This window comes from Aptenodytes patagonicus, chromosome 1 (assembly GCF_965638725.1).
Source record: "Aptenodytes patagonicus chromosome 1, bAptPat1.pri.cur, whole genome shotgun sequence".
Taxonomy (NCBI): domain Eukaryota; kingdom Metazoa; phylum Chordata; class Aves; order Sphenisciformes; family Spheniscidae; genus Aptenodytes; species Aptenodytes patagonicus.
The window spans coordinates 145,326,249-145,341,868 of NC_134949.1; the positions used below are offsets into that span (position 1 = coordinate 145,326,249).

The window sequence follows — 15,620 nt, forward strand, 5'->3', positions numbered from 1 at the left end:
CAGAATTTCTGTCTCTACAGAGTAATGTACCTCCATGGTTTTTGTAGTTTTAGACGTCCCACCAGGCAGTCAAATTTGTTAAGTGTGGCTGCATGCAATAGAATTTATTTTGCAATATCAGCAACAAGGATGGATATCCAGTTTGACTAAAGTGACTGTGTGCACAGCCTCCAGGCTTTTCTTGCCTGTATAACTGGGATTTTTTCTTGTATGATTCCAAAACACTGGGCTATGAGACCTTAATTACAGGCAAAGGCTGCGAACAGCTCAGCCATTCAGCTGAGAACTCCTGGGGCATCTCAGTCCAGGGGAGATGATGCTGGCTCTTTCATTACTCTGTGACTTAAGCTAGAGAGCACGTAAATAGCAGTCGAAGATCAAAAAGGCTGTGGGTGAGGATCTGAATTTCTCTATGCCTATGCCCATGCCCATATGTAGTGTAATTATGCAAAGTTATGTTTGCATCTCCTTACAAGAAATTTCATAATATTTTGTCAGTTCTTCATCCAATATTCTATTTTTATTATCTGTCCAAGAAGAAATGGGGTTCTAATTTTCAATAACTTTATTTCAAGGTGTTTACTTTTTTTTTAAAAAAAGCTGTTTTCGATTGCCTTTACATGAGCTAATTTGCAAGTAATTTCTCATGTCTCACATAAATTTTTACTTGGTATTGAAAAAATAATTTTGAATAAGTTTGCTTTGTATTGTATTATGTCATCAGGTCTTTTTTGATGTTTTCTTTTTAAGAAGGAAGGCTCAACCTGTCAATACGTTATTTATGTAACTCTCCAAGTATATAAAGAAAGCAAACACATTGAAAACAATTTGAGTTATTTGTCACTTCAGGAAGAAGGGGTTTTGTTAACTTTAGTTTTTTACTGCGCATTTTGGGGAAAACTTGACATAACTAACCATTTGACTAATTTCCATTGGTTAATATAAAAACTACGGGAACTAAGATACTAGTTAGCCTAGTTAGCTATGATGTACAGTGTCCTAAGTGGTTATGCCAAGTTTCTTACACTACTGTTTTTTAAGGTTTAAGCAGCTGAGCAGGACCTGCTGCACTATCCCATGAGAATACTGTATATCTTGTGAACAAACTTACAATTCTGTTTGGTGCTAATGCTTTCTAAAAAGAAGAGTATTACTGTTTACACTGGAAACTTAGATAGTTAATCATATTAAGTTAATTAATGAAGTTAGTTCAAATATGCCAGGTCAATTATTTTCGGACAGAACACGTCTGTGTTGTTGAATGGATGTCAAGTGTGTGTGTGTGTGTATATACACACACACACACACATATATATGTATACATATGGGCAGACAATAATGAAGTTTACTTATTAATTTATTCCTTTATTAAAAGAAATAAGGAGCTGTATTCACTGCTAGCTTGATTGTGACAAACCTTAGTGCTTCGCCTTGTCTAAACTCTGTGGACAACTAATCTTTTTTAAAACTTGAAGTTTCTGAGACACCTAAAGTTCTGGTTCTGAGGATCACAAAAAGCTTCTCAGCTCTTGACAGCAAGAAGTCCCTGCTGGAGCTAACCACCAGTCCTGTATAGTAAAGGTTTATTTCTCCATCTCCCAGGGGAGGGCTTGCTTTGGTAAGCATTCTTAGAGAGTGCCCACCTTGTGTGGGATTGCATTCACTCAAAATAGGGGAGGTCTGCTGTCCTTTGATAGAGTAGTGGATGCAGCACTGTCAGGTTTCTTCTGTATCAGAGGAAAAAAACTCAGCTCTTCTGATACCTTGGATGGTGTCCCTTCACTCTCTGAACTTCAAATTCTTTTATCGCTGTGCGTTGTTTCAAAAGCATGTGTAGAGCTATGAACTCAGCAGGGTAAGGCTGTCCTCTCCTATTTCTGCTAAACCTTTGCACTACAGGAAGGAATCCAGGATTGATAGTGTGAAAGAAAGGGAATGAACACAGTGAAACAGTCCATTGATGACTGTAATATCACCAGCATACCATTTAGTGGGCTTACATTAATATAAGACAGATATTGAAAGGACTCTGAATATTATGGTCTCAGCTCCAAATATACTTAAGTAGTGAGAACTAACTGAAGCAATTAAACAAAAAAAATCAATTTACCATTAAGGTAGTATAAGATATCTCAGTATTATTTAGCTCTTTCTTGAAATTTATTAAATCTATGTAAAGGTTGCTTAGAGGTGGCCAAGTAGTTTATAATGCAGGAGTTACACCTCCTGCATGCCATTGAATTTAACAGGAGCTTTGCCAACAAAATGAGTGATGAAAGTAATAGGCCCAAGGCATGTTCATAAATTAAAATAATTTTGGTGATATGGATTGACAGATTATTTGATCTTACAGTGTTTCACGGTTGCCACGGAAGACTGACACAACTGAAATCCTTTCTTTTAATCAGTCCTAGCAGAATAACTGGGCTGATGCAAATGACAAACAAGATTCCTTAGCTGAGGAATTTGGGGTCAAGTCTATTCAGATTATGCTTGCCGTGTAACTAAATTCAGCAAATCTGTTCTTAAAAACCCACAGTGTTGTAACTAGTTAATTATAATCAGATATTGATCCTGACCCTGATCTCAGTTGCAGCACTAGCCTGAATATATCCTTGGGGTATTTTTCTGTTAATATAGTTTATTTTACTCTAGTTCACTTTCGTGTCTTATCTGTAAGTTCTTGAGTATGTGGGCCTGCATGCTGGAAAAAACTAGCACATTTGGGTGCTCCGTAAAATGAAAATAATAGTAAAAGTTGGTTCAGGTAGGATCTTTCTTCCCTAGGGGAACCCCTTCATTGGATGAGATAATTCACTCTACAGGTAACATAAAAGCTAAAAAAAGGAAAGAAGATGAGGCAGACAATGAAAGCATCGGGACTGTTACCCCAGTTTAAGCTAAAAAGACAAATACAGCGGTCTGAATGGAGAAGGTATCTTGAGTAGCAGGGGGTGAGGGGCTCAAAGTCTGCAACACTTACCAGTCTGAGAGCAGCCTATAGTGCATTTTAGAAAGGCTCTTTCCTTTATGTGCACACACAAATGAGATATCTGTTTCCCTAAATTTTGCTTGTCACCAGATGAAGAGATTAAGTGAAGGATAACACCTACAAATTTTATTGGTCAGGGCTCTAAAAATACCATTGCTGGAGAGCTGAAGCAACTTCCTCAAGTTCCAGCTATCTGAGTTAGGTCAGCAGCTGCTACTTTCTTACGCAGATTGGAAAAAGCAAAAAGCAGAAATGTGCCTTTTTTGGGAAGTGCTTGGCATCATTGCAGGTAACGCTGAATCCTATACAAGGAAGGTGGATTTTTGAAGTTATAGAAAACAGAGCTTGTGAAAATAAATTGATGTTACTACATTTTTAATGAGCTTGCATGTTTGGTCAGTAATGATACTCAGTAGTGATTGTACAGTATATTTAGACACATACAGGACATTTGGTTCAGGTTCATGTGTTATTTTGATTAAAGAATTAAATTAAAATGCAATAAAAATGACATCCTAAAATAAATTGAAAACTGGATAATTGAGAGGTAATTGCAAAGGTAAAATCTGCAACAAGTGGATGAGTTTCTGATGAGTTCTACAAAAATGCTACGTCTTCTGTACTTAGCAGTGATTCAGGGGTTACCAGGAGGCTGTGTTCAGTTCTGGTGTTTGTACCTTAGGAAAAATAAGAAACAGTGCAGAAGACAGCTCTTTAAAATTTTAAAGGGAAAAAAAAGATAGAGGAAAGCAGGGCTCAGACTAAGAGCACGTAAAGCACCTCCTACTGAAAGGGTTTAGAGTGCATCTATGCTTATTCCATACTTCAGCGGCTAAGGCACACCCCACAGAAGGTGGAAATTGAACTCATGACACTAGCAGTCTCAGTGGGTGTTGTTGGAGTAAAGGTCATCTCCTATGACCTGAGAAAGGTCTGCAGGGAAGAGTTAGGGCTGTGAGTGTCTTTTTGATATAAGTGCCAGAGATCTGAAGAAGGCTTACATTCATTACCTGGGGGTTTCGTGTTTCCTATGAACCAGAAAAGGCGGCTTCTCACAGCGCTGGATTTTTGAAGCCATTTTGGACTCCTAATTCTCTGAGAATTGAGAATTGGAGAAGAGTCCTGTGACCTGGGACAATGAGTTCCCTGAAATGTCAACACCCGAACAGCTAGGCCCTATACACTGGTGAAGTTTGTGATAAATAGAAAGCTAATTTTGTGAATTTAACACTTCACCAGTTTTCTAAAGGTTACTTTTTTCCAGAAGAGACCTGCAATGCACTGTAAAATTGGGTGGTTATATGATTTTTTTCGCAGCTGTAAATGCTTTGCAGTGCAGAATGATGCTCGGAGTCAGGTGAGGTGGTTGCACACAGCCTGCTGACACTGGTGTGTATTAAAGAAGTGTATCCCCTACCCTTCAGTCTGACTAACCGGTGTTGCATGGAAGATGACAACACAGCTAGCCATGTCAGGACAACAAGTGTAAGTGTGACATTTTCCCCACCAGACTACGGACGAGCGGGTTCGGCTGCCGGACATCCGAGCGAGCAGGTGGTACCAGTTCCGTGTGGCAGCCGTGAATGTGCACGGGACGAGAGGCTTCACAGCACCCAGCAAGCACTTCAGATCCTCGAAAGGTTAGTTTTTGTTCGCTATGTCTGGTGCTCACCTTCCGCTCACTCACACGTAGAACGCAACCTGACCTGCCTACTTTTGTGGCAGAAGGTTTTTAACAGGTGGGTTTTTGGGTAGTTTTGCCACCGGCTTTAGAAATGGTGTGAGTTTTGTTTGAAGTCAGCAAAGGAATTAAAGGTTAAAGATGTCATTATTCTTTTATCAGTAAGGGGTCTCAATGAATAAACCTCCTTTTAAACATTTTCCGCACGGTTGGTATCAAACAACATGACCCTGACCATGAAACATGAAGGAACTGGGGTTTCAGTGTGTTATTCCGAGACGTTTCTCTTCTTTTTCTTTTTACTTATGAGAAATATGTTGCTGCCATATGTTTAGCAGAATATTGAAATATTTTGTTGCCTGTATCTAAATAATTGTAGCAGCATTGTTTTGAGGAGCTGCAGGCTCTCTTAATATAACTTTCCCCTTGCTAGCACTAATCATAAGGGCTTAAGAATAAAAAAAGTATAAATGCTAAGTAGCATGTTTCTGTTCATTAGAAAGGCATGCTGGACAATCCACAAAGTATTGTAGGAATTCTTGTTGCCATTTCTGGATTTGCAAGGGTTTAGGTAATAAAATAACTTTGAAAATTATTTCTGTACCAGTAAGTGGTACTTGGGGGATGGTGGAGATGAAATGGATCTCCCATCCTGTGAAGTTGCTGGCATTGTTCCTGGTGTGCTTTGAGCCATGCGAAGCAGAATTTTCCCGGGTGACTCTCAGGCATAGTATAGGAGATAGCACAAGCCAGAAACTATTTCCGACAGACAGATGGTGTGGATGTGGTCACCCTCTCTTAAAGGCAGTCGATAATGTAGGCATAGCCAGACCATGCTAGTTGACTTTAGTGCCAAAGAATGAGAACTATCACTCTTTACTCTACTAATAGAGGTAGTTCCTAATAGAAAGACTTGTCTTTGTTTTAGTAGTGGCAGAATCTTTACCTTGGTATAACGCATACTTCGAGGAATGCATTTCCTCCTCTTTCTGCAGATAGAATTATCTTGCAATACAGGCAGTTGCCATCTATGGGCTCCCGTGCTAGCTTTTAGCTTGCTGTTTGGCCATAGTCAGTCCTAGAAAAAATCTTATTGTAGATGCAGTTATAGAGGCATGCAAGTGCTTTTGCTGGTATGGATGATTTAACTACTTACTGAATAAGTATACCTTAGATTCAATAATTTTTTGGTGCTATAACCACATTTGTGGTAGGAAGGTTGGCTGGCATAGCTATCCCATTACTGCTGTGACCACAAACCTTTTCAAGTGTAAGAGAAGTATTATTTTAAGAATTTATTATACTTAAGTAGCATATCATTTCAGTCACATCAAAAATGCAGTTCCTTCAAGCTCTGTTGAGCTTACTGCAAGGACTCAGCAGCAGCAGTAGCTTTCTCTTTGCTTTTCTTCATGAGCAGCACTTCAGCAGATACAGCACCGTGTTGCTGAATCAGGCACCAACTTTCTTTTAATCTCAGATCGTTGTCAGTTGGTTTACTGACTTTGAAAAGATTTTCCAACTATTCTGCTTGGAACCAGTATGATTGCAATTACATAAAGGTATATCATGGTATCACTGAGGTTTTGGCTTGAGCGTGACATTTTCAGGCAGGATTTGTATTACTTTCCAAAAAATTCATCTCCTACTGAGTGTGCTAGCCACAGAAGTATATTGTTCAAAATACCTACATTGATAATGAATGTAAGAACATCTGTGGTAAGTCATACGGAAGGTTTCTTTAGCCCAGTATCTGACCCCAGCCAAAAGTGGGTTTTTGGAGAACAGCCTAAGAGCAGGGTAAGGACATAGGGATATTTCTTCAGAATAGCCTCCCAGCTGGCAGTGATTTGCGTTTCAGGAGCTTGTGGTTTTGAAATGATTACATGTTAGATACCAGAGTCCTCTTTTTCTGTGGTCTCTGCAGCTACCTCTGAAGCACTTGCTCTTCTTGAGTGCTGCTCACGGCTGTCTGGTAGAGGTGGGGAGCACTTTTAGGACTTTGTGACAAGGACAGCAGGAGCCAGTAGTGTCTCTGCATGTTCTTACCTAATAAACCAAAGTAATGGGATCTCGATAATGGCAGAAAGTATGTAGCCAGCATTGTTCAAAAGGCTTCTACAACCTTCAAAATAACAATTTTCAAAACTAAACTCTAGCCCTTGGCAGAGAATCGTGAATTGCCAGGCAAACAGCAAGGAGTTCAGTTAGCTATATCAGCTTCATAGCCAAAATCATCCTACTCTGGCAGCGCATTTGACTATTTTAGAGGCTTTGGTATTGTCCGTGGTTATTATAAAGATACCATGTTTGCCAGATGAAATGTGCAGAAGCGCTAGGTGACACAGATGAAGACACTGCTAGGTGGTGACTGTCGGGAATGATACTGGGATGCTTCAATCAGTATCTCTTAGCTTCCATGTCCCTGAGTAGGCGCTCATAGCAGTAACAGTTATAGTGTCATACAGACATTTAATTACTACTTTGGAGCTCAGTGGGAAGTGGTGGCCCCTGCCTGGCAGAGAGGCAAGAACTGCTGCTCAGATGTGCCTAGTTTTTTGAGTGCCAGCATTGACTGGCCCACGCTGAGCTCCTACAGGCTCATTTAACCTCCAGTTTGGAAAAGGAAAGTGGACTTTGGCACATCACCTTTAGAACGTTGCTGACTGTCTGTGCTACGTTTGTGTGACGTGTGGACAGAAATTCACATTAGTTCTTGTACTGTTTCAATTCACCCTGTTGTGCCAAGACCAAGAGAAGATTATTATCTTCATCAGACCCTACAGAAGTTTTCTTCAAAAAGAAACCCTTTGATCAGGAAACATGACAGCAATTCCTAAGACAGTTTCTCACACAAGATGCTGAACTTTTACCAATTGCTCACAAGTTATAAAGAATAGCAAATTATTTGGGTTTGTTTTTTCTTTAAAGAAGGACAAACATAATATATAATCTGAATCTAGGGAGGAGTATGGCACCACAAAGCCTCTGTCACTAAATATTTTAAGCTGTTAAAAAGAATATTCAAAAACATTGCTGCTGTAATTATTTGGAGAGAAAATTTTGTCTAGTTACCACAATACTCTTTTATACTATTTTGTGTTTTTTTGCAAATGTAAAAAATGTGATCTCTAAGTAGACACAGCAAAGTAAGGTTTTGTTTTATTCAAAATAATGTTAAGTCTTTGGAGGTATGTAATTTCCATTAACTTCTATCACTAAATAAAGCTCCTTATTATCCAAATTAGTTTAATTTCCCATTCATGAAAAAGACAAAAACAGGAAAACAAGAGTATTTCATCAAACATTCCAGCTTACAATTCTTCATCTAGTTGTGTTTTGAGGTTTTATCTACTGCAGCTTTTGATGCTCTTATACTGTAAACATTTGAGGTGAAGGTTTATTAACTGTTTTACACTGCCTCATGTGTTCATTTATGGCATTAATCTGTAAATAAATAATCAAAGTGACATAGCTGAGATAATTTATGGAATATTCAGAGCTTAAGCGGAGGGAATTTTCTTATGCTGTTTCTTTCTTTTTTATAAAGGAAATGAAGGGTTTTCATGTGCTTGTCTGTCATGGCCCTTCACAGGGAAAGAAGTGATGCTTCATTTTGCCAAAATACGATTCCAAAATTGCAGGGACCACATATTAGACTATGTCTATCTGTGTGGAGCAGAGTGGCTAGAAGATGAAGCAAATACTGCACCTAGGAGAGTGGGTTCTTTCGTAGAAGTAGGACTCTGCACATGCATTTTCAGATTGATACTGTCAGCTAAGATTGATCAAAACTTTCTGCTATTTTGACAGTGGTTTCCACTTCACTTTTCAAGGTTTTTAAATTGTATGTGCTTTCCTTTTCATCTTCGACTGAGTGGCAACAATTTGCAATAACAGCAATAAATAAAGCTAACAGAATGCCTGGCAGAACATTTTTGATCCCCAAAGGTACAAATATATTTCTCTTCATATTTTGACTGGCTCTCTCCAAGCTGCTTCATTTTTCTAGAAGCAGGAGGGAACAACTGTTCCTGCAATCCGTAAATGAGTCTCCTTGGATGAAAAGCTTCCTGTGCTTTTCTTCCATTAAGCTGGCACGGGATAGCCTAACCCAACTGGTCAGAAGCTGCTCGGCACTAGTAATACAACTTTTAATTTGTTGCATTTGGGTAAGAGTTTTTAGGCTATTTTTTTCTAGCTTTTTATGATTTATGATGAGAGTGAACTCTTAGTAACAGAGACTGCAGTCAACTAGAGGGATCAGCGTTAGGCATTTCCATATAATACATTATCTTGCTGGTCTGTAGTTAGGTACTGTGCCATTTTCTGAGACAAAAAGAGGCTATAAGATGAACACGATGAGCTCAAACCGTCCGATCCTTCTACCTCTGCTAAAGGTTTTTATCTTCAACATGAAGGCAGTTGCTAGCATATACAGAATAAATTGTCAAGCAAAAGGAAGCAGACAACATTGTTTTCACAGCACATAAGTACCATGCTGGATGTGATTTCATGCATACATTACCGAGTGTTAGTAAAACCAGAACAGACACCCACTCTCGGCAATAAAATTCTTTCTGTTGCTCCTTTGGGACCAATGATTTTTTTATGCTGTTGCACAGCTGGTTTATGTGTGCCATTTCCATTGGGCAAAGCGAGTCCCCCCGCTTATGCCTTGGAATTGTTTAATGGTTGGAAACTTGTCTGTAGAGCAGCTTCAGCAGATTTTTAGAGTTGGAAGGTCTAATGTTTAAAAGATAGCAATGGGAGATCCATTTTAAGTCGGGAAAAAAAGCTCTAAAAAAAAGGGTTTAAATTAGAGTCAAACTTGCTATCACTTTTACAGCTCAGAATGAGAATTCTGGTTCCAATGTTATTATCTTCTTCTCTGACATATATTCCAAATCATTTACTGTTTTCATTACAGTTGCCACATTTAAAGCCAAAGTGGATGCATTGCAGCAGCGTATGATGTGATTCTTGTGTATAGCTTGCCCATACTGTTTTGTTAAGGTTGCAAAGTGCTTCCAGATCCTATTGATTGAAAGAATTTCGTAAAATATAAATTGTCTATCACGATGTTTACAAAAATGAGCGTGGGAGGATGTGCATTTTGAAATGGTGATGATGTGAGGGTTTTCTTTTTTTCTTTTATTTGCAGAAAGGAATCCTCCCTTTTGGGGACTGGAGACAGAGTTTTGCTTGTGATGGCTAAGTAGCCAGCAAGACAAGAATTTAAGTCCTTTGGGTATACTCAAGCCAGATACAATCCAGACAAATGCAGTACTTACTCCATGTGCTGGAACAGCAGCTTCAGCCTTGACCTAATGAAGCTATCATTTCTAGCAGCGAGAAGTGATTTACTTGTCAGGCTGCTGAGACCAGAACTTTTTCAGATTTGAGGACAGCTCCCTGTGCCAAATCCTAGAATATATATAATGACTTCTATTTTATTTGAGTGGTAGTATAAACTGCAAAGGAAAAGCTGCAACTAGCATCACTCTTTCTGCAAACCAAAGAATTTGATTTAACACTCAGATAAATTCGTGTATATAAAATTTCAGAACTTTACATTTGAAAAACTGGCAGTAGTTTCCATTCCATTTAATGTTCGTGTATCTGAATTATACATGCGGGCAGTCAAAGGGATCACAGATATATGAAGACTAACAGCAGAATGGCTGTTAGAATTATAGTCAGCAGAATGCCAGTTTAGCTTCATTGTCAGGTTAACAAACACCTCATGTATATAAGCTTTATAATCCAGTACCAGTTATTAGACCTTGAAGTATTTCAGCATGAGTTGTACACTGCTTTTAATGTCTCTATAGACATAAGCATAACAGAGCACCTTGTAGCAGCATGACTTTTCCATTCAATAATGCAGTAGTGAAGGCTTAAAAAATCAGAAAAAAACAACTCATCTGTTATCTGGTAACTGGCAGGCATGCATGATGGAGGAGCATGCTCTTATACTTAACAGTTATTTGGGTTTTGGGTTTTATGGGGGGTTTGTTTTTTTCAGAGGGGGCTTTGGAGAGGTCTGGTTTCTTTTGTTGTTGTTGGGGGTTTTTTTGGGTTTTGTTTTGTTTTGTTTTGTTTTTGAGGGTGGGGTTTGTGTCATTCGGGTTTTTTCGCTGTTAATACCGGAGATCACAATATCTTGCCTTGCTGCTATTCCTTCTCACCTGTTTGTTTTGCTGGTGAAACTCAATCCTTTCAAATGAAAGAAAAGATCAATATTCTTGTTTTTTTGGCTTACAAAATGATAGTTTTGTCAGTTGCAATAGTGATGAGTGTCACAGAAATATATAGAAATAGATGAATAAATTATATAGTTGTATTGAAATAATTAATATGGAATGGATCCTCAGCTGGTATAAAATTCTCACTAAGTGGCTTCATATTTCAGGTAATACACCCAAATCCAGGAAATATTTTACTGTTGTGTATCTACAATCAGACAGGTTTTTTTTCAGATGATTAAATGCAAAACAGTAATAAATTAAGTTTTGTTCATCTTTGACATCTTACGTCCTTCTAGTTTATTATTTTCTCCAGCTAAGTCTATTATTTTTAAAAAAGCTCTTCTAGAAAACGTGGCACTTTCAAATGTCTCACCTTTTCACATCTGTCAACTGTAGATCTCCTTCCTTTCTGTTGTATGCTGCTACTACCACCACTCTTCCTCCTGTTCAAAGGCATTTTTGTGGACAACATTTGCGAGGCTTGCAAAAGAGAGACTTTGAAGAAAGGGGGCACTCAGGAAAATGTTTCTGCTATTGCTGTATTATTTCACGTGTTTATTCCCTTTAAGAGGATGGTCTTTCTTTCCTTAACTGTAGTTACCCAATGATTTTTAATACAATGTTTACATTCTCCCATAGCAAAGGAGAAACACTACTAGGTTTTCTTTTAAATACGGATCAGCGTTTTTTCTGCTGGCTGGACTGTTTCTAGTGAACACAGAATAAATGCTACTGATAAAGTTTTCAATAAACTGTGCAATTACAAGAAGTACAGGGTGAAATGCTGGTGCTATAGAAGTCAGAAGAAATGAACTATTGGTTTCAGTATGCACATAGTTCTTCCTTACTGTTTTCTTTTTCTGCTTATGTTCCTGGGAAAAACAGGGATGTTTGAAGTTACCTTAAAAAAACCCAAATTCCTGTGAGTCTGAGACAGATAAAAGCTCTGTTCTGGTCAATCACTAACTTTATACAAGGAAAATTACACACTATCTTGCATTCTTATGGGGGCAGAAATATTTGAAAAGGAAGAACATAAATTTTGTCATTTGTTTTTAGACCTGTGAAAAATTGGTGAATAGAAGTTTAAAATATTTTTAATTATGTAATACACTTTGTCCAGAAGAGCTATTTCATTTAACTTTTAGATTTTTTTTAATGACTCTCAGAGTCTTTTATAGATGCAGAATAAAGACAAACATGTTTTATGGTTAGAATTGTTTTTGCTTATATCTGACCATTTGTGAAGACATTCTCTGAAACATTTTAATTCTATCCAATATGTAATGTATACATAATACATGATGCATAGTACTTTTGGGAGATAACCTGAATAATTCACCTACAGTAATATGATCATGTTGCACTTCAGGTTATAAATGTTTTATTGCCATAATACATTGTCATATAACATAAAAATACCCTAACATTTTAAGTCAGTGAAGATGAAGGATTTTGGATTTATGAATCATGATTCTGTTTATATTTATTGTACCTAAATTTCAATTTATATCTACTTATTTTGTTAAACTATAGAAGTAAATGAGAAGTTGTGTTAAAGAGCAGTACAAACCATTTAACTAAATTAATCTCTTAAATTTATCCCCTCCGATATAAATAGCTTTGTATACTTTAAGATGGAGTTGTTGGCTACTTCACAGGTAAGAAAATAAGTGTAAGAACAGTGCTTCTCCAAAGCCAGAAGAAAAAAAAAAGGGAACTGGCTTGCAAGCTGATTAAAAAAATGAGTGAGAAAAAATGAGGAATTCTCATTATTTTGAAAATTAAGTTAAATTTCCAGAATTCTTAAACTCAAGTATGCTTTGTAACTTTTATAGGCAAAAGTTAGGTTGAATTATATGTGTGAGGAAACAGGGGCATCCATTACTATTTAACTAAAATGGCATGTGCGAGGAAACAGGAGCATCCATTGTTATTTAACCAAGAGTCCTGTTAAATAACAGGAATAAGCCATTATTTCACATCTGCTGATCTTTAAAAAGGAAATGCTGTCTTTATTAATTCTGAATGTGTCAGTTTGCATGACCTAAATGATGGAATTTTTCACTGAGACCGTTTGCCATAAGGATTATCTGATGAACTTAGTATGCCTGGAAAGTTTATTTAACAGCTCATTTACCATTATAAAAAGGTGTAGGTGAACCATGCAGTAAATGAATGCCTGGTGTCCCCTCTGCCCACCTCCAGTTTTATTTCTGGCAAATAAGTGATGGCTCATTTGGCTAAAAAGTTATATGAAAAAGTTTTTTTCTAAAGTTTTTTCTTGGCTACAGGTTCATAACATGCCTTAATTACTATGAATTTCCTTTATTCTGCCTGATATACTTTTAATTTTTTTTGAGTCACACTGTCTACTTTTACTTAAATTTTGATTTTGCAGTTTCCTTTTATTTTGTCACCAATGTTTGGCTACCATGGGCATTTAAAAAAAAGTAGGAGTTAGTAAATAGCAAATTAGACTTTCAGAAGCTCAGTTGCAAAATTTCCATTGATTCACATTACTCAGGGGCAGGATATTATATAGTAGGTCCACAAGAAGGACCTAACATTCAATACTGGGAAAGGTTCAATATTGGAACCTCTGACTGTCAGGTGTCCTTCTTGACTCTAGGGTCAGAACAAAGACAACTAAAGGAATAAAATCTCAGTTGATATTGACGAGAAATTAAACCAGAATAGGGAAATAAATCACAGGGGTAGCTCATTGCTTTTTGTTGTTCTAAAAAAAACCCTATAGACTTCTATAACTTCATAATATATCATTACATCTTAATTATATTTATTCTCAGGAAGCGTTTATGTCCTATGGTGGTAGATATCAATACTAGAATTTTGAAGAAAGATTCAACAAGTAGAAACATAATTTTATCATCTGAGAATTGTCTGGCAACACCAAAAAAATATTCAGTGTTTCCACCATACAATGCTGTGATGACTATACAAGGCCACTTGTAGAACATGAAAGTTTTACACTCACTATGTATTTAAAGTAGTGAATGACAGAGGTAAAACTGATAGTCTAGTACATTTTGATAAAGCTTCATAATATTTGTGAACTATCAACAACACGGAATAATGACAAAACTAGATGCTAACCCATAATTTTTATTTCAGTAGCGCTTGAATTTCTAGAATTTACAAGAAGCCATATCACTTATGGGAAATTTTTGCCTGAATTTTCTTCAGTGTATTGAGAGTGTTTAATCCAGCTCATATATGCCTGGTAAATACATAAGATGAAGATGATCTTTACCTTATTGAAGATAATCTTTACTTTAGAATATTTTTGTTTGTTTTAAATTCCAGATCCGTCTGCTCCGCCAGCTCCATCTAATATCAGAATTGCCAATATCAGTGCAAACAATGATGGGAGTGTAAATGTAATGATTACTTGGGATCTTCCAGAAGAGCCTGATATCCCAGTGCACCACTACAAAGTCTTCTGGAGCTGGACATATAGCAAATATGTAATCCCAGCTAAAAAAAAGAGAAGGAAGATTACCGATGGGGTAAGAAAGAAAATAATAAATGAGATGGAAATATGGCTTATTTCTGGCACAAAATAGAGTGTAAGTATAAAATATGTGATAAACTGCAATGATTTCAGCAGCTGGTAAAGTAGTGGTCTTAAATTTTAATATCACCAACACCATAGACAATTTTGATCTCTCAATCTCTATCTTTCACTGAGCTCAGGGAGAGAAGTAGACTTCTGCCTTAAAATGCAGGTAAATACTATAAGATTTTTGTGGGAGAGGTGAACAGAAAGTTAAATGCTGTTTGTCCTCTAAATTCAGGCTTATTTTATTAGTGCTTCTTAAAGATACAGTGCTTGTTTTATTTAAAAAGCCTAACGTTATCTGTCACATTGTTCTTTCACTATGCAAATAAAACTTTTGACACTATCATATAGAATAACTATTACATAGTCAGTATAGGTCCAAGGAAAAAAACAACCCCAAAACTCTTTAAATAAGCTGCTGTACCAAAGATCTGACATATTTCCATAGCAGCAAGTTCCTACGAGTTTCTTGAATGACGTATCAAATATTGCTTTACTGGAAAACTATCTGTTGTGATATCCTTAAGCATATTGCATATTATTTTAAAGTAGTCAATAGAAATAGAAATCGATTACAGATAACAGGCTGAACTTAATCCTCAGTGCTCTTAATAAATGCATTGTGAGAATTTGGTCCCATGTCTATGTTAACAGTGTTTTGGCTCTGGCTGCCCACTTGCACTGTGGTGAATGACAGCCGGAGGGTTATAGCTCCCTCTCTGTCCCTCAGTCACCAAACCCTGAGAGAAATAAAGGCAATGAAGGCTGTGTGCTGAGTTCATCTACAGCAGATTGGACACAGCAGAGATGCCACTGTGGGAGCATGCTGGACCCATGCCTTCTCATGGGAACTGGTGGGTGATCAGGGTCCGGAGGCTGCAGAGCCACTACCACCAGCTCTGTGCTGGGCAGGCAGGAAAAGGAAATTCCCCTGCAAACGTAGACAATATGGAGTAATTTCAGGGGCTGAGATAACTTGGTCCTTTGTTTCTACTTCAGTTAAATACTTTAAAAAAAAAAAAAAAAAGCAAATATGCATAGAAAATTAGTTCTTTCTTGCACTTTTAAAAAATCACTTTGGCGAGATAGGAGTAGGGTTGGACTGTGCTAGGT

At 37.3% G+C, this 15,620-nt stretch overlaps 1 protein-coding gene across 1 annotated transcript in view; it reads left to right on the top strand.

The window, feature by feature from the left end:
- Positions 1–15,620, top strand: part of ANOS1 (anosmin 1) — a 157,234-nt gene that overhangs the window by 102,302 nt on the left and 39,312 nt on the right. Inside the window, exons 6-7 of the mRNA XM_076357908.1 lie at positions 4,503–4,632; positions 14,252–14,454. Coding sequence (XP_076214023.1) covers positions 4,503–4,632; positions 14,252–14,454 — 333 coding nt within the window. The remainder of the gene's footprint in view (positions 1–4,502; positions 4,633–14,251; positions 14,455–15,620) is intronic.